This window comes from Marmota flaviventris, chromosome X (assembly GCF_047511675.1).
Source record: "Marmota flaviventris isolate mMarFla1 chromosome X, mMarFla1.hap1, whole genome shotgun sequence".
Taxonomy (NCBI): Eukaryota; Metazoa; Chordata; class Mammalia; order Rodentia; family Sciuridae; genus Marmota; species Marmota flaviventris.
The window spans coordinates 70,133,302-70,152,775 of record NC_092518.1 but is presented as its reverse complement, the minus strand read 5'-3'; the positions used below and the strand labels follow the sequence as shown (position 1 = coordinate 70,152,775).

The 19,474-nt window shown below is 36.5% G+C and overlaps 2 protein-coding genes across 4 annotated transcripts in view; both read right to left on the bottom strand.

Moving 5' to 3' along the window:
- Znf711 (zinc finger protein 711) overlaps positions 1 to 4,315 on the bottom strand; it is a 30,851-nt gene extending 26,536 nt beyond the window's left edge. For 2 of the 3 annotated variants that reach the window (XM_071606528.1, XM_071606526.1), the window contains exons 1-3: positions 4,241 to 4,315; positions 2,363 to 2,488; positions 705 to 809 (exon numbers count right to left, since the gene is read on the bottom strand). In XM_071606528.1, coding sequence (XP_071462629.1) covers positions 705 to 783 — 79 coding nt within the window. In that variant the 5' untranslated portion in view covers positions 784 to 809; positions 2,363 to 2,488; positions 4,241 to 4,315. Of the gene's footprint in view, positions 1 to 704; positions 810 to 1,283; positions 1,504 to 2,362; positions 2,489 to 4,240 lie in introns of those variants that run through there. The other variant, XM_071606527.1, reaches the window with a different exon arrangement.
- Positions 4,316 to 18,915: 14,600 nt separating this feature from the next.
- LOC139703139 (uncharacterized) overlaps positions 18,916 to 19,474 on the bottom strand; it is a 73,669-nt gene continuing 73,110 nt past the window's right edge. Inside the window, exon 7 of the mRNA XM_071606074.1 lies at positions 18,916 to 19,050. Coding sequence (XP_071462175.1) covers positions 18,916 to 19,050 — 135 coding nt within the window. The remainder of the gene's footprint in view (positions 19,051 to 19,474) is intronic.

The window sequence follows — 19,474 nt, the reverse complement described above, 5'->3', positions numbered from 1 at the left end:
CTCACTCTAAAAAAAAAAAGAAAAGAAAAATGTGGGGCTGGGGTGGGGGCTCAGTGGTAGGTTGCTTGCCTGGCACATGTGAGGTACCAAGTTTGATCCTCAGCATCACATAAAAATAAATAAATAAAATAAAGATATTGTGTCAATATACAACTAAGAAATATTTAAAAAAAGAAAAATGTATGCTATTAATAACAACTTTCTAAGGAAAAAGCATCAGAATAAAATTAATTACCAAGTCCATGATTTTTATCTCTATCACTTTATAAGCATCTAACTACTCTGAATTGAAGAAAATACTTCCTTTTCCAGCTTTATTAACAATAAAACTTAAAATATGTTAGAAAACCAATTTAAAATTTCCTACATGTGGGAATTTTTATATTCACACATATACACACACATATTCATAATATGACATAATTATGTACTTACTAATGTGCAACCTAAGCTTTTCATTTCCAGTAACATATTATCTCTATATTCCAAGTTTCCTTACTTCAATCCTCCTACAAATTATAAGAATGATTTAAATATACCACTGATACATAGCTTATTTAAAGCCAATAAGCTCTATAATTTTATATTCCTAGTAAGAGAATAAATTTTCATTGTTAATTCATCCCTTCTTTAATTTCTTTTTTGGTATTTAGTATGTTCTTACTTTTAAAAAATATAAAAATACAACAAAGAAAATGCTTTACCAAAATCCTGCATAATCATGGTATGGGCCATTCTAGAGTCTGATGTATGCAATCCAAGACTTCCACCACCTGAATCCATACTTAGCAAAGTTCACTCAAAAATATCTGTAAAAGAAATGGTTTTAAAAATAGTTTAAATACATTTAGCCCAAGTCAGTTGTTCTGACAAAAAAAAAAGGCAATTGAAAATATGCTTCTCAACCAGGTGTGCAAAACTTATTACAAAACAAACAAAAATCCTCAAAACCTGATTATGGTTTACGTGATGACCATAATTAAAAGAAGGGGTAGGTAGTGAAGTAAACCAAAGATTATGGAGAATTAGGACAGTAAAGGTGATGAGGCAGAGAGAAGTGATAGAAGCAACCAAAAGAACAAAACTGCAGCACTGAGATTAAGGTTAAAATATAGGTTATAAAAGAAGAAAAAGAACAAGATGAAAACGGACAATAGTTGGGATATTTATACATTACTAGAGGACTCAGATGTCTAGTATTAGTGAATTTCATCCAGTAGCTCTCATCCATTTCTTCCAGACCCAGATCAGCCCTGGAGCGGAGCTCTGCAGATTGTATTCACCTCTGGCTCCTGGGGTTCTACTTATAATGTAAATGTTTTATCCCAGTTTCCCTGGAGTTCTTTGAACCAGTAAGGACTTCTGGCCTCACTCTACTACATTCTCTTGTCTCACAGTTTTGAGGACTCATGAAACATGACTGCTTCCTAAATATGGTAAAGATAAGATCAATCACATACAAACATTTAGCAAAGTGTTTCAGCATATCATTTGTAATTATACAACTGATTTTTTTCAGTAATGATTAATAAAATAATGCTAGCCACATGGTGGTTTTGAAACCAAGGCTCAACTTATTTCATTTCAAATAATTAATCATATATTTAAGAATATCAGATGGTAAGAAACAGAAAGCCAAATGCCATCACTCAACCTAATTCTTATAATTACTTATGTGAATTTCCCTTTCAAATGTAAGATCCTAAGTAAAACAAACAAAAAAGTATCAATTTCATAAGGAATTTATCACATTTTCATTTAGAAGTATTTACTACTTTGGGATATACTTCACAAAAGATGAGGTTACGGAAAATCAAAGTTTTACAAAGTTGTCCTGTAAAACAAAATCTTTTCTTAGATGCTCAGAGATTGCTAAGTTGTCTTTTTTTCCCTTTGCTTTAAGGCTCTAGAGATACAAAAGAGGTAGAAGAACCTCTCTGGGTAACTCCTTAGCAACATTTGAGTTATATACAATGTATATATAAATATGCTACAGCAATGAGTGACATTTCTATTTATCAAAGGATTCAGATAAAATCACTTTGTCTATACCTGAACAAAATTACCTAATTTTAGAAATTCTTAGCTTTTTAAAATTCTTTTTTCAAACATCAAGTCATTTTCAACCTTTCTGCTAAGCAAAATGAGGTCAAGAGGCCAAGAGAGTTCTGAATAAATTATCTGTATGTTCATAAAATAAATTAAAATGCAATATGGACTTGTTTTTAACACTTAAAACAATGTACTATTTGGTTTTTAATTTGATTAATTGCTCTCTTTATACATAACTAACAAAACAATTATAAATGCCTTAAATTTTAGTTTAATTGTTAAATAAAATATTAAATAATTTGTTAATCACCTTTATACGATTGCCTTGAAGAAACTGTAGATTTTCTTATCACATTGTAAAGTAAAATCTGAAGCAATTTCTCTTTATTTTTCCTTCTGAACTATGTTATTTTCTTTGGGAAAATGTTCTTTTTACCTATAGTAAAGATATATTCAAAATTAGATATTTCAAAACATTTTAAACCAAAACCCTTACACAACTTAGGAATGTTTTTCTTTACACTTCAACTTTCAGGATGAGGTTGGGAAGAGCTCATATGCTCAAATCTGTGTTTATCCAAAAAGCAATCAAAGAGATGCCAACAGAAATAACTATCTACTGCAACATGTGCATTGTTATTACACTTAGAATTTGATTAAATTGATTAAACACTTGATTAAACCAATATCTTCTCCAAAATGTATTTTAAAAACCACTAGGAACACATTATTTTGAAAAGAGAACCAAGAGCAAGGTTTATCCTTGTAAATCCATACAAAAATATCCACCCTAGGACTCAATTGAAGTGTAAAAATTACAACACATAATTCAACTACTATGAGAAGTATCACACTGCATGAATACCAAATAAATTAGTACACCATTTTCCCATATAGGAAGTTTCAATTAGATCAATAATAAATGAAGCAAGAGAACAGCAGTTTGTTAAGCATTCAATAACCAGTAGATAGCTAGATTTCTCAGTCTTCTCTAGAGTGTATCTCAAAATTCTCACAGTATGGAGGTAACACCAAGTATGCTTCAAGTAAATATCTTTCCATCAATGCATGAGGAACGAAAATAGAATTTTACTCCCATATGTCTCCTCTAAACATAGCTCATTCAGGACCAAGCTTCTCAGTGTTGTCAATAGGGTGAAGCACAGAAGAGAAATGATAAGGCGGCAGAGCAAGAGAATGCGAAAGTAGTATTTGCAGATAGGAGACAAAGGAACCCTGGCAAGTAGCAGTATTGCAGCTTTGGACGCAGCCCTCTTCCCGCATAAGTCTCCCTTTCCCACGACCATGCCAAGTTTCAATCATTTCAAGCAGAACGCATACACGTGCCCTTTCGGATATTACCCATCGGTCTTGATCTTAAACCGAAGGGGAGAACCTTCGTACTGGAAATGAAGAGACCGACAAGACAAGAATATCTTTTCCTCCCCTCCTCCTCCTTCTCACTTGGCGCAGCGGTCGCCACCGACACTACCCACGCCGTGCTGCCCAGCTCCTCAGCCTCCTCCCGCTCCCTCTGCCCTGCTACGTGGGAGACGGCTGGGAACCAAAATGGTGGTGTTTTAGTGGAGGCGACAGTTGCCGCACACAGCACCCCCCTCACAGGCTGTGAAGGCTCTCTACTCCCTATTCCCTAAAATGCCCGATTGAGTGCCACTTCCTCTCAAATGCTGCTATCCCTCACACATTCCAAAGGTCACCAGCAGCCTGGGCAGGGGACAGAAGCGACACTGTGGGTGGGGGGGGGCGCTACTGAAAGGAACATGGTGGGGGGGTCGTTGAGAGAAAATGTCAAGGGGACGCCGCATTCTTCACTTCATCGTTTTGTTTTCCGCCATTTTCCCGTCACCCTAAACCACCGACGGCCTCAACGACGGCTTTAGTTCTCTGAGGCTCTGGCCTAGGGTAAGAAGAGATTGGCTGTGTGTTTATATGTGTGTCGTGGGGTTGGGGGGGACCCCTGCTTTCTTCAAATTCTCCAGCCCCTGCCTGCCGCCGAGGAGAAGACTGTTCGCCTGAGGGTGAGGAAAGCCTAGGGACTAGACGCCACTTCCATTGTTCCCTTCTCCCTACACTGTATACTGGGTGTGAGCTTCTCCTCCCCTCACACAAGAGGCACTGAACACGGCGGACCCGAGTCCCTCTAGTTTCTCCTCAGTAGTCTCCTTACCTGCGGCTGCCGCCACCGCCAACGCTGCCGCCGCCGCCGCCGCCAGTCGGAGTAGGACCGTGATGTAGATTGCTGCGGGGGGCGGCAGCTGTGGATCCGTAAGGTCCTCACATTAAGGTTTCCGAGGTTCCGCAGCCGGAGCCAATCACAAGCTACTCTGCGACTGGGAGGCGCGTCGCCTTGTTCTCCTTTATATCGCTGCTGACATGCTGAGGTTGCATTACGTCACGCTACCCTTGCTGCAGGGTAGGGGGCCATGGAGGGAGCGCGCGCAGGCGCGCGCGCGGGAGATTGAAGAACCCGCGCTGGGTTTGTGCTTGGAGACCCCGCGGACTTGCCGCGGGGGATGCAGCGCTGGCCGAATCCAAACGCGCAAGCCCAGATCTTGGCGCGCCCCTGAGGAGTTTCTGTGGGAGGATTTTCTGTTTTCCAGGTTTCCCGAGGGAGATGAAGAGGGTGGGGAGGGGAAAATCAATGACAGAATGACCACTCCTTGAACCTTTAATAGATATTGGATGGCGTTAAAAAAAATGGTCCAACCCGCGAGGATTTGACAAATCAGGCTGACCAGACCAGAGATAAGAGGTGTTCATCTCTACCAAAAAAAAAAAAGAAAGAAAAGAAAACTGTGTTTTGCTGTTTCCCTCCCTCTTTCCCTTCATTCCTTTTATATTTCCTAATGGTAGACAGTAATGAAGAAAGTAGACTTAAAAGCAAGGAAGGGAAAGGAGGACGAGGGACCTAAATGCAGTGAACACTAAATATTTCTTGAACGTGTCACTTTCAGTTTTTGTCAACATATGGAGAACAGGGAGAAATTGTGTGGAGGAGGGGTGGAGAAAAGAGTGAAGAGATATGACTGAAAGGTTGGTAGGGACTAGGTTGCATTTGTAAATTATCTTTTATTCTGACAATTTATATTTAATTCTAGAATCATATTGAAATTGATAGCAGTATTTTAGTGGAGAAAGGATACAATCCTTTATGAGGAACTCATTACCTGTGTATAAATAATTTGAATATTTATAAATAAAATATGTTATTATTGTGGATTATCTAGAAGACAAGATGTGAAAGCACTAGTACAAGATCTGTCTCATATCAGTACAGGAGGTAATAAACTTTAAATGGCCAGACAGCAAATGTTTTAATTTTGTAAATATATAGTAACAAGTAATTTTTAAATTGGGGGGGGGCGGGGGGGAGGATAGTATCCTGGACCTCACACGCTGCATAAGTGCTCTACCACTGGGCTAGCCTAGTAAAATATCACTACTATCCTAGTAAAATATCCTTATCACAACTACTCTACTCTGCCATAGTAGGCTCGAAGCAGCCATAGAGGAAATATACAAGTGAGTATGGCTGTTATACAATAGAATTTTATTCATGAACACTAACATTAGGATTTTATTTCATTTTTTGTGTCATTAAAATTATTCTTGAAATTTTTTTTAACTATTTGAAACTGTAAAAAACTTTCTTAGTTACAGGCCATACAAAAAAGAAACAAACCAGGCAGCAGTACATATGTGGTGTGTGGACCATAGTTTTACCATTCTAGTAGCTGTCATTCATTTATACTTTTATTTTTCTTCCTAGATGAAGAAAGATATTTTATGAGTTTATTCCCATGCATGAAATGTATTTCCATATTTTATATCCTGGCAAACACTACTTAATGGTCTTCTCCTATAGCACTCTGCTAAGTAGTCCCTCCATTTTCCTATACTCCTAGTGACAATTCCAACAGATAACTAAGAAAAGAAAGTTGAAAAAGTTGTAGAGTTTTTATATCAATCATCTTTGTGAATTTTACACTGTGGTAGATAATTTTTAAAACTTGAAGATCATCCTTTCTCTTTTTTCTCTCCAAACATCTGGTCAATCAAAATATCCTGAGAATTCTACCTCCCTAATATCTGTGTGACTGAACATTTCCCCCACTTCCTAATATTATTACTTTGTTCAGATTCACTAACAATTTTAGGGTATTGATTTAACATTCAAGCAGCCATCTTAATGTTAACCACCATCTTATGTTTCCTTTTCCTATACTTACCGAACTACCCCCACCCCCATTATTGACCTACCCCATAGTACCATAACCCTAAGCCAATCCCAAAAGGACACGACCCCTTTGCTCTGGAAAGTCCTACTGTACCATCCACCTAAGGCAAATCACAAATCCTTTGCTATACCCTCACCTGCCTAGCTCTGATGCAAGCACTCCAGCCTATCCCATAACACCACAACTACAACTCCAAAACCCTACTCCACAAAAGCTGAACACCCGAACATCTTGGGGCCTCTCTCTCCTATAGAGATATGGCCTTTATTTGTCAGCTTTATTTGTATCTCTGCCTGGTCTCTGTCTTTCATTATCTTTAATTTCTCGCTCGCCCATCTCTTGCTTTCCCTTCACACATTCTTTCTTACCTTCATTATTATAGCACTCTGCTAAGAAGTCCCTCTGTGTTCCTATACTCAAAAAAATGCCAAAATTTTAAAAATATCACCAAATCAGAAAAATATCTCAAATTGAGCTTCCCCATTCCTTTCTCACTTCAGTTGACAAATCTGACTGTTATAATCTCTTCTGACTCATATCTTTCCTAAAAGTCTCTCTACTCCACTTGATATCTCTTTTTTCTTTTCTTTCTTTTTTTATTTTCTTTTTAAAATATTTTTATAGTTGTTGATGAACCTTTACTTATTTACTTATTTACATATGGTGTTGAGAATTGAAACCAGTGCCTCACACATGCCAAGCAAATGCTCTACCACTGAGCCACAACCCCAGCCTCTTTTTCTTTTTTTAAATTTAATTTTTAATTTGTTTTAGTTACTTATAAATGACAGTAGAATGCATTTTGACACATTGTACACAAATGGAGCACAACTTCTACTTCCTCTGGCTGAACATGGTGCAGAATCACACTTGTAGCATAATCATACATGTATATAGGATAATAATGTTAATAATGTCCGTCTCATTTCACTGTCCTTCCCATCAATTCAACCCCTCCCCTCCCTGAACTCCCCTCTGAACAATCCAAAGTTCCTTCATTCTTCCCTACTCCTTCCATTATGGATTAACATCTGCTTACCAGAGAAAACATTCTAGGACTTTGGTTTTTTGGGTTTGGCTTATCTTGCTTAGCAGCTCCATTCATTTTCCACTTAATATCTTTTGCAGTGTAGAATCTACAGCAACAGAGAGTTAACTTGTATAACAAGATTAATATCTCACTACTCTGCTTAAACTTTGCTGTCAATTGCTATTAGATCTCATGGCACCCAAGTAAGGACAGGATAGTTATAATTCTAGCTAGCAACCGTGGGGAAGACCATTCACACATGCCTTTTGGGTATTTGTTCAACATGTATAGGAAATAACTACTTTGTGGAAAAACTATTAAGCAAGGCAGTTTATGCTGTTTTAAGAATAGTGCTGTTTTATATCCATGCTTTAGAATTTCTGCAGTTGCACAGTAGCTACAAGACCAATAATATTAATAAGGTGCTATTAATCAATTTAATTTATAGTTTTCTTGGTTTTGTAACTTGATACCTTCATCCCCTCTACTTCCCTCTTCGAATCTTAGCCAACTAAAAGTTGTGTATTATGGGACATTTAGACACCAAATACTGTTAGCTCTTCTTCCTTATATTGTTACCAGATGGAGATTTTCCTCAACTCCTGTCTTTATGAAACAAAGATTTGTCAAGAGACACACTTAGAAAAAACATAAAGAGTTTTTTAGTGAGATGAAAATAAGCTGGGACATAGAGCAGGCCTCCTCCAAGAGGGGAAGGGATATGGGGTTTCCTGCAAGGCAGGTCTTTAAATTTTGTCTGGGACCCTCCCCCATACATTATGAATTTGGAGTGGGGTTATTGTAGTTTCCTGCCATGACTTAGTGCTGCACCTGTGCCAATTTCGCTACAATGTAAAATTTCCAGCATAGACTTCAACCATTTTCTCCAAGTTGACCAATAGCTATCTGGCCAAAAGAAAGCAGTCCCTCAGAAGTGCAACATTCAGATGGGTGCCAGCCAGGGACAGAGCCTGAATTTCCTTTCCCCACTTCCCTTACTCATGTCTATCTAGGCACCTATCCTAATATGACTATGGAGTCACAGTTTATCATCAACTATACTAAATTTTATCTCAGATTCCTCTATGAAAACTTTTCCTCCTTCTTGCTTTCTCTGTAGTCTTCACGACTCCTAAGAAGATAATCCAAAATAAATGAAGACCACCTTATTACTGAATACAGTTTTACAGTACCAACACTCACATTTGTATTATTTACAGGCACACTATCACCAGACAGTACTGATTTAATTGTCCTGAGATGATTTGAAATAAAGGCATCAGACTTCATTTGTAAATTATATGGTTCCACCAGGTGTGCTGTACAGAATACAATTTCTTCATAGAGTGGTGGGGGAAGTGAGTCATTCCATAGCATACAATAAGGAAAGCCACAATCAATATGCCATTGCAGAGTCATATTCATGTGGTGAGCTGCATTTTTGTTTCAGCAAAACAATATAATATATAATATTGAATAAATACTGTTAATTTATTAGTTTTGCTATTTATTGTTTGGTTTATAATTGTAAAAACATCATAAGCCCAAAGCATATCTACATTGCTCTACTATTGTTCTTGTTTAAATGAAAGTATAAAAAACTTAATTTAAGTTACCACTGAAGAATACAGTTTTTCCTTAAAATAGTCTATAATAAAAAATAAAAAATGACACACAAAAGCCTGTAAATATCATCCTATGCAAAAAGTACCAGAACTCCTTGGGGGAAATAGCTAATTCCAGAATTCAGATGAGAAATAAATATGATGAGAGTGTGTCATTTTGTTGTCAAAGAGCAAAGAAACCATTAAGACTAATGTGATCATGGCCAAAGTATACTTAAGCATAAAAATAACAGTTCCTTGGAATGATGGCAACATATCAAATATATAAAAAAAATTATGAGCTGAGTAAGGATAAATATTAGAGAAATCCTCCCATTCCCAAAGAAAAACATCAATGTTTGCCATTTTTCTTTTATATATAAAACATCATCTCTATATTCTGTCAATTAACAATGAAAAGTACACACCATTTTATTCTGCTTTTCCTGTACAAAAAATTTCAAGATGAATAAATAGGATTAGTTGGATTAGATAACTTTTTTGTTTGTTTTTCAGGAAGTACCATTAGTAAATGTAGCCAATTACCATTTTACAAGCGCAAATGAAATAACAGACCCAAGCAAGATCATCAGTGAATGAAACATGAAATACTATGGAAACCATTATGGAAGTTCTTCAAAAAAATTAAAAATGAAGGTCTGGGGTTGTGGCTTAGTGGTATCGCACTTGCCCAGCACATGTGAGGCACTGGGTTCGATTCTCAGCACCACATATAAATAAATAAAATAAAGGTCTATCAACACCCCCCCCAAAAATGGAACTACTATATGATCCACTCATATTGTTCTTCTATATTTATTCAAAGTAATTAAAGACAGCGTACTCTAGAGATACATGCATTTCTGTGTTTATTGCAACACAATTTACAATAGACAAGTTATGAAATCTGTTTAGGTGTTCATCAACAGAAGAAGTTATGGAGAAAATTCATATTATATATATATATATATATATATATATATATATGGAGAGAGAGAGAGAGAGAGAGAGAGAGAGAGAGAATGGAGTTTTATTCAGCCATAAAGAAGAATGAAATGATGTCATTTGCAGGAAAATGAATAAAGTTAGAAAGCATTAAGTTAATTGAAATAAGCCAGGCTCAGAAATACAAGTATCACCTATTTTCCATCACGCATGAAGTTAGAGAATAAAAAGAAAAAAGAGAGTGCAGTTATGAAAATGCAGGAGAGATAATTAGGGTAGAAGAAGGGGACTGAAAGAGGCAAGGGTAAGCGGGGGTGAGAGTAATGGGAAATGGTGAGTTGTTGATCAGTGGGTATAACATTTCAGTTACACAAGATGACTAAGTCATAAAATATTCTTTACAGCACTGTTTATTTAGTTAATATACTGTACTTTAAAATTAAATACATGTCATGGGAGTTGATCTCATGTTAAGTTTGTTTACCATGATAAATAAATAAAAAGCAATGTGTGATGGCACATACCTTCAATCCTAGTGACTCAAAAGATTGTTTTTCAAGTGTCTGTCTTATTTTAATTAGAATAATATAATCTATGTTTCTCTCTTATCACAAATTGCAGGATTGTCTTCATTTTAATAGCAAGTATCCCAATGTATCTATGTATCACCATTTTTACCCGTTCATTATTAGTTGGACTTACAAATTGTTTTCAAATTTTGGCTATTGTGAACAGTGCTGCAGTAAGCATGGTAGTGTGGATATCTCTTCCAGATCCTTATTTCAATTCTTTTGGATATATACTCAGAATTTGAATTGTAGATCATCTGTAGTTTTATTTTCAATTTTCTGAGGAAACTCCATACTGCCTTCTATGATGGTTGCACTAATTTTCCTTTTCACTAACAACATATAAGTGTCCTTCCTCACATCCTTGCCAGCACTTTCTATCTTCTGATGTTTTGATAACAGCAATGCTAACAGATGCAGAAGTGGGATTATTTTTCACTTTGGTTTTGATTTGCATTTCCTCCAGGACTGGTGTTGTTGAGCATCTTTTTATGTATTTATTGACCTTCTGAATATAGTTCTTGAAAAAAAATGTTTATTCAAGTTCTTTGCCCACTTTTTAATTAGGTTATTTTATTTCATTTTAATTTTTATTTTTTGCTAGTGAGTTGTAGTTCATGGTATATTTTGAAGATTAACCTTAGTGGATCTGAGAATATTGTCTCCCACTCAGTTGGTTTACTGTCTACTCTGTTTATTGTTTCCTTTGTTGTTCAGAAACTATTTTGTTCAATGTAGTCTCACTTGTTCACTTTGGCTTTTATTGCTTGTGCTTTTGGTCTCATATCTAAGAAATCATTGCTGGGACAAATATCACAGAACTTTGCCCTTATTTCCTCCTGTGAGTTTTACAGTTTCAGATTTTATGATTAAATGTTTAATCCATTTTAAATTGATTTTGGTGCATGCTGTAAAAAAAGTTTCAGTTTCATTATTTTCTATATGAATATCCAATTTCCCACCACTGTTAAAGAGTCTGTCGTTTCCCTATTTGTGTTTCCGTTTGTTTGTTGGTACTGGGAATTGAACTCAGGGTTGCTGAAGTGCTGAGCAACATCCTAGCATAGCATTAAGGAGGTGGCATGGGTACTGCTGGAAGCCTTTAGCCAAATTTATTATGATAATCAAGAGCGGAAAGATTTGGAAAACTTGGACTTTAAAGGTCTGAGTAAAACTAGGGCTTCCTTAGTTTCAGAGGTCTTAGTCCATAGAGAGCTGGCTCCATTCCTCAGGGCTCCAGGTGAGGCAGAACATCAAGATGGAAGAGTTGGAATTGTTAAAGACTTTACCATCATTGAAGAGATGCTAAAGACTGTTTGCTTAGAGACAATAAGAAAGATGGCTTGAGGGCATCTTAGGAACTGACAAGACCACACTCATCTCTAGCTCAAGGATATGCATACAAGTCTCTTCCTGTGTAGAGACCCTTGGGGCACTCTTGCACAAGGGGCCTAGGCAGTTTTTTTCAATGCGCTCAGCTACCTAGGCACTCAGAGGTTGCTGCAGCAAAGATCTCTAGAGGCTTGGCTACTGCTCCAGATAGTGGCAAACCTTGACATCAACCATGTGGTGCTGGTTCTGTAGGAATGTAGGATGCTGGAGTTAGGGGGTCTTGTAGGCTTCCACCAAGATTTCAAAGGAGGCCCCGGGAGGCCAGGCAAAGTGCAGCAGGGTCAGAGTCCCTGTGAGCACCCCCTGAGAAGCCAAAATGTGGAGATGTAAGGAGGAAGCCAAAGCTGCAGTGGAGACCCCCAAGATTAAAAACTGCCAGTAACATGGGACATCATCTTAGGAAAGCTGCAGGAATTGAACAGAGACAAGCCAACAGAAAGATCACTTGGGCAGCCTCAAAAAGGCCACAGGAGCTACACAAGTCCTTTGGAGAGAGCATCATGATTCCATATACCCCAGATGCCAGACATGGAGCTACAGCTGGATTTCAGTCTTGCTTTGGTCCCATACCTTCTTTCTATGCCCCTAATTTTGTGAATGGAAATGTTTATTCTGTACCATTCTATATTGGATATTTGTAAATTCCTTTAATTTTACAGGAGCTCAAAATGCGAGATTGCCTTGAGCCTCAGAGAAAACTTTGGACTTGAACTTTGACCAGTCTTGGACCTGTTCAAACTATGGGGACTCTTGGGAATGGACTAAATGTATTTTGCATTGTAAGATGAGTATGAGCTTTTGCCTGCCAGAGAATGAATGTTATGGTTTAGATATGGTGTCCCCCAAAGTTTCATGTGCGAGATAATTCAAGAAGGCTCAGAGAAGAAATGATTGGGTTATAAGAGCCTTAACCCAATCAGTGCATTAATCCCCTGATAGGGATTAAATGAGTCATAATTGAAGTAGTAGGGTGTGGCTGGGGGAGGTGGAAATTGTGGGATGGCTTTGGGTCATATATTTGTATCCTGCACTCTGCTTTCCAATCATCATGTGAGCTGTTTCCCTCTGCCACACTCTTCCATCATTATGTTCTGCCTCACCTAGAGCCCTGAGGAATGGAGCCCCAGCTCTCTATGGACTAAGACCTCTGAAACTGTGAGCTCCCAAATAAACTTTTCCTCCTTTACAGTTGTTCTATTAGGGTCCTTTAGTCACAGTAACAAAAAAGCTGACCAAGACACCTGTGCAGGAAGCCTGTTGTAAGCTCCTTTCTAAAAAGATTTTGGCTCAGTTTCAAACTTCTTTTTTATTGTTGATGACCTGTGTCTATCACTTAGATCCAATAATTAGTATCATTTTGTTGCTCTGACTCTTTGTTCTAGGATTTTTCTTACCCAGTCAATAGGCCTGGGTTCTTAATCTCTGCTAAATTCTTCCTAGATCTAACCCACTTTCTGGACCTTGGTCTAGAAACTTTTGACATATCCTTCAGGATTTAGATATGTCTTGGAAGGGAACTGAAAAGTCATTTTATCTATCCTCTTCATTTTAGAGAGGAGGACACTGAGAACTTGACCTCTCCTATTAAGATAAAATATTATTTTTATCATAATTAGAAAATATTCTTACTGTGTATCTCAATTATATATGAAATCACAAACCTTAAACATGCTGCATAAACCATTCATAATTATGCATACAGTATGCTCAAAGCATCTATTAAGATAAATGTTTAAGAGTACAGGAGGAAGGGAAAATTCCTCTGAAACTGTTAAAAATCCCATAAGGTATGAATATTCCTACAGAATTCAGCATGAACAAATTTGTATAAAAGACTATAAAGTTGTAGCTATTTCAAGGATAGTGCTAAAAGAAGAACTATTATGGATAAAATTAAAATAATCTTAGCTTGATACTTCTGCCTAGAAAAGTAATATAAAGTGAAGTGTTCATTCTTTTAAGAGTGTAGTAAAAATTCTTTCTTGGCTGAGAAACTATGGGGGTACTTAGTCCATAAACATACTGTTATCTTTGCTAATTTTGTCTCTCTCCTTTAGTCATGAGGAACAAAGACTTGTGATCATGTTTGGTAATGTCAGAAAGTCAAACCAAACTCATCCTTGTGCCTAACAGGAAGGAGTTGTAAACCAAATTGCCTTGGTCATGATGAGATAGGTGTAGGAGTCAACAAGCAGGCCTGATCACATAATTAATTAAACAGGCAGTCCAGGTATCATATATCAGAATAGTAAGAATTTTAAAAAGAGAAAGAGAGGTAGAAGAAAAGTTTGGAAAAGTCAGCTAAGGCAGCTATAATCAAGCATGTACTATAAGATCAAACATGGAATTTCTTTCTTGGAGTGCCAGCAGAAGAAGCCTTTGTTCATATAAGCCTTATTCCCATATTAATTTGTAGCAGCCAATAGCTATGATTTTTTGGTTACTTTGTTCTGAGTGCTATTTGTCTTGGTCAATTTAATCCTCACAACTAACCTATGAAGTACATACTATTTTCCTCACTGTGGAGAGGATGAAACTGAGGCATAAAGGATTCATCAGTTGCCTAATGTCACACAGGTAGTAAGTGGAGAAGCTGGGATTTTAATTCAGGAGGCCGTCTACAGAGTCCTTTACACTGCTAACCACTATGCTAGATTATCCCTTACATATAGACTATGCTTTTGACTATCCTGGGTCTTTTCTTATTATGATGTCAGAACTTAACAGTAGAATCCTTTGACAATTTGAGAGCTCTTTAATGAACACAGAGAGAACCCAGACTCTGTTGTTATGTCAGCATCAGCATTAAAAGACCAATACTCTGGGGCTGGGATATAGCTCAGTTGGAAGAGTGCTTGCATCACATGCACAAGGCCCTGTGTTCAATCCCCAGCACCAAAAAAAAAAAAAAAAAGGAGAGAGAGAGAGAAATACTCTGATACTCTGAACACCCAAGGTATATTTCTGATTAGACATACAGGATCCAGCTAGAGTCTGCTTTTGTATAGTATTAAAATCCTACAGAAGTCTTACCCCCAAAGTCTGGCCCTATAAGTCTTTCAGTATGAGTAAAGGAAGCTTTTAACAACCTGAAATCTATTCATGTTCCAGACTCTGTAACTTTCATAGAAAAACATTAAGCCAGCCATGAACTCTTTCAGGGCCAGATCAATTTAGACATTTTCTCTTAGGTGGTCACATCTTCCATAGAAGCAGCATCTGAATGTCAGGAATGTGTTTCTCATTGGATTATCCAGATAGAGGATACTACATGTATGAAAGCCCTAAAAGAAAAATTCCAGATCCAGTATGACTAGAACATTTGGCAAGATTGAGAGTGGTATGTTAATAAACTGGAAAATACATACTGCTGTAGCTATAAACTTTGTAGTCAGGATAATTGTGCTTGAATTCTGGCTCTGATACTAATTTTGTGGCTTTGAACGAGTTAATAAATCACTCAAAGCCTCAATTTCCTCATTAGTTATTAGGGAAAATGATAGTACCCAACTCACAGGGAAGGTATAAACATGTCATAAGATAATGCATGTGAAGCATTTTGCAGTTGTATTATAGGACATTATACACTAACACATAGAAACAGACACATCATAGATATAGATATAAATATAGATGGAAAAAGGCAGAAAGAGACAGAAACCCCATACTGTAGAGTTTTTGAGAACTTTGTAACCTAGTATAAGGATTTGAAGTTTTCTTCTAGGGTAAATGGAAGATATAAAATGTTCTAAGGAGGAGTTTTTTTTTTTTTTAACAAAATTAGGTTTGCATTTTAAAATATTATGCTTGCTGCACTGTGGCAATAGGATTGGATAGAGGGAAGTGTGGATTTGGGAAGATCAACTAGAAGCCTGTTAAAATTGTCCAGGGGAATGATGGTGAGGTCTTTTATGAGGGTAGTGGCAGAGTGGATAGAGATAAAGATGTGAAACTGGACATATTTGAAATATATTTAGGAAGTAAGAAGGGAAAGGTACTGGTGACAAATTATGTTGTATGGGAACTGAGACTTGATAACTACTTTGTCTCTTCTACTTCCTGCCCCCTCCACCCAGGGGATTAAGGAGAGATGGTTGAAGAAAAGGATCAGTGGTTGAAAAATTAGTACAGGATATAAAGAATTTGCAATTATTAGAGTTGATAATTTTATTATTTTTATTTTTTTTCTGTACTTTTTTTTAAAATTTTTTATTGTTGGTTGTTCAAAACATTACATAGTTCTTGATATATCATATTTCACACTTTGATTCAAGTGGGTTATGAACTCCCATTTTTACCCCATATACAGATTGCAGAATCACATCAGTTACACATCCATTGATTTACATATTGCCATACTAGTGTCTGTTGTGTTCTGCTGCCTTTCCTATCCTCTACTATCCCCCCTCCCCTCCCCTCCCCTCCCCTCTTCTCTCTCTACCCCCTCTACTGTCATTCATTTGTCCCCCTTGTATTATTTTTCCCTTTCCCCTCACTACCTCTTGTATGTACTTTTGTATAACCCTGAGGGTCTCCTTCCATTTCCATGCAATTTCCCTTCTCTCTCCCTTTCCCTCCCACCTCTCATCCCTGTTTAATGTTAATCTTCTTCTCATGCTCTTCTACCCTACTCTGTTCTTAGTTTAGAGTTGATAATTTTAAAAACAGGGTCAAATGATGTAAGAGTAAGGCCAATGCAAATGCTGGGGAGAATGAAATTTATACAAAAAGCAAAAGTATTACTCTTAGATGGGGTGTGAGATATATTGAAACAAGTGATGAATGTGGGACTACTTGTGGATTTGTGTGTTTGCATTTGAAGGGTTTTGTTTGTTATTTAAATTACAAGGTGAGGTCATCTGTCAAGAATGGAGGTGAGTTGGAATGGGTCAAACTTCAATGAAAGGTGTCAAATAAGTACTGTGTGGAATTGAAGAGTGATCTATTTCATTGTCAGATTTTGGAGAGTGTTAATTGCCCACTTGACCTGAAAGTCATGGATCTACATTGTTATTCATCTGCTCCTATCCTTACAGTTCTTTCATTAGCCTATTCTTTTCCAGCCTTATCATTGACCTATTGACCTGTTAAGACCTATGCCCACAAATAGTGACAATATACTTTCAACTATAATTTCTTCCTCCTGTTTATGACATTTAAGAGCCTCTATGTTCTTTGAATATACTTCCCCCAAATCACTTTGATTGGCCTTTTCTCTCAGTTCTTATCCTTTGGTTCAGTTATTGAGTCTATTATCTCTGACTTCTAACTGGTTTCCTGACTCCCATATTGTCTCCCTTCAACTGGCACAGTCATCAAAGTGTTCATCTAAAATATAATATCTGACCATGATTGTGTAAAACTTTTCAATGGAGCTTTCTATGATCTGAATATGGTCTGAGCATATCCTCCATAGATTAAAATGCTAGAGGTTTGTGCTGGGGTTATGGCTCAGTGGTAGAGTGCTTGCCTAGCATGTGTGAGGCTCTGGGTTTGATTCTCAGCACCACATAAAAATAAATTTTAAAAAAACTAAAGATCTATTGACAACTAAAAAATATTTTTAACAATGCTGGAGGTTTGACCTTCAGTGTGGTAGTATAAAGGTGGTAGAATCTTTAAGAGGTAGGGTCCAGTGGAAGGTGGTAGGTCATATAAGATTGTATTTAGAAGGGATTAGTGCCACTCTCATGGAGTAGATTAGTCCTTCAAGAATGATTTGTTATAAGAATAACAAGCCTGGCCCTTCCCCAGCCTCTGGATTCTTGTATTACCGTGCGATTTCTCATTCTTGCACAAGCTTTCATAGCAATGGCATTAAACAGGTTGTGATGTTATAAGATCCTTATCAGAGCTTAGTAGATTAGGGGGCCATACTCTAAAGCCTCCACAACTGTGAGCCAAATAAACCTCTTTTCTTTATAAATCTAGTGTCACAAAACAGATTATTACAGAACCCTATAACTACTAATATTTAGTCTAATTTCCTTAATATGGCATATAAGACCCTTCAGAACTAGTCTTTGCCACTTCCTCAGCCTCGCCGCTTATCTTATTCCCTTTTCCACTTTTATGCTGCAACAGTTTTTATAATTGCCTTCATACTCCATTTTGTTTTTCACCTCTATTCTCTCTGTGTACTCACTCTCTTTGTCTCAAAACTCTCATAAAGCCAACTCCTACTCATTTTCTTGCAACAGCTTAAGCATCACTTAATTAAAATGGTCTTCTTCCTCCACCTTTATCTTTATACTTCTTCCTATTATTAGTTAGTTAGTCTTTGATTTCCTAGGTTCTTATATACATCTTTATCATTGCATTGGTCACACTATGTGACCAATAATTGATATTTGTCTTTGTCTCTTCTACAATCTAATCTCTAGGGACTATCTCAGATTCATCTTTGTACCTTAGTAACTTACCAGTCCTTGGTACTTAGTTGGCATGATAAGTGCTAACTAATGAAAGGAAGGATAAAAGGGGACAACAATAATAAAAGAAAAAAGGAAATATTGGAGGGAGGAACCCAGATCTTGGGATCATTCTTTGAAACACTCAGTTTATAGAAATCATTTATCCATTCTTATTTTATTTTTCAGGAATTAATTTATAATCAAATTGCATATTTCAAATATAATTCATTAGTTGTATACTGATGCTTTGATGCAGTTCTTGAGATTTATTCCATAACTGTAATTTACAAAAGTACTCAGTATTTTTTGTAATTTGCAATCAATATATTATGCATCTCACTGAACACTTTACAAAGTTACATATCATGAATCAGTAAACAAGTATTATACCAAATTTTGGAGGTAACATGGATCTGCTATAACAGGTAAGTTATTGAAGTTGGATATTGGAGATGAAAATTTTCCTCTGTGAACAGAGGACAGGTAGGAAATGTTCAAGATATAAAGGGAAACACTGATGCAGAAAGAAAAGTAAAGTATTTAGAGCACAGATAAATCATAATATTTTCTTAAGGTGTTACAAGAATACTTTAAAAATGATCAGATGATCATGTATCTTATTGTACATATATATTTTTCTCTACAGGGAACTTAATAGTTGGATTTCATCTGCACACGTCCTATTCTATAAGGAATTCCTGGCTCTTCAGAACTTGAATAACCAATGTTGTGTTGTCTCTCTTTTTGAATGTAGCTTGATTTTGGAACTCCTGGTGTAGAAAAATCCTGCAAGAAAATTTAAAATATCAAATGTAATTAAAAGACATTTAATAAAATTCCTGTTCTTGTTTAGATATGATTATGTTTTGGGAAATTAGGCTTATATTATCTGAGTTAATTTAGAAATCTGTTTAATCATTTTTAGAAATTTGTAGTGATTTAAAATAACACATAAAATATTTTCCTTTACTAAGTGAATTCTTGGCTACTTTTAAATAACCGTTAAACACTACACTTGTAACACAATTTTTCCAGACTGATTTAGATATCGTGTAATCCAAATTCTCAGTACTAAAGTATGAAATTAATATTACAGGAGAAAATGTACATAAGAAAAACAACTATTTCTTTTTTCTGAATATTATGTTACCAAAGTTCATAGTCAAATGCTGCACAAGGATGAATAGGAGCATAGTATTATGTCAAAACT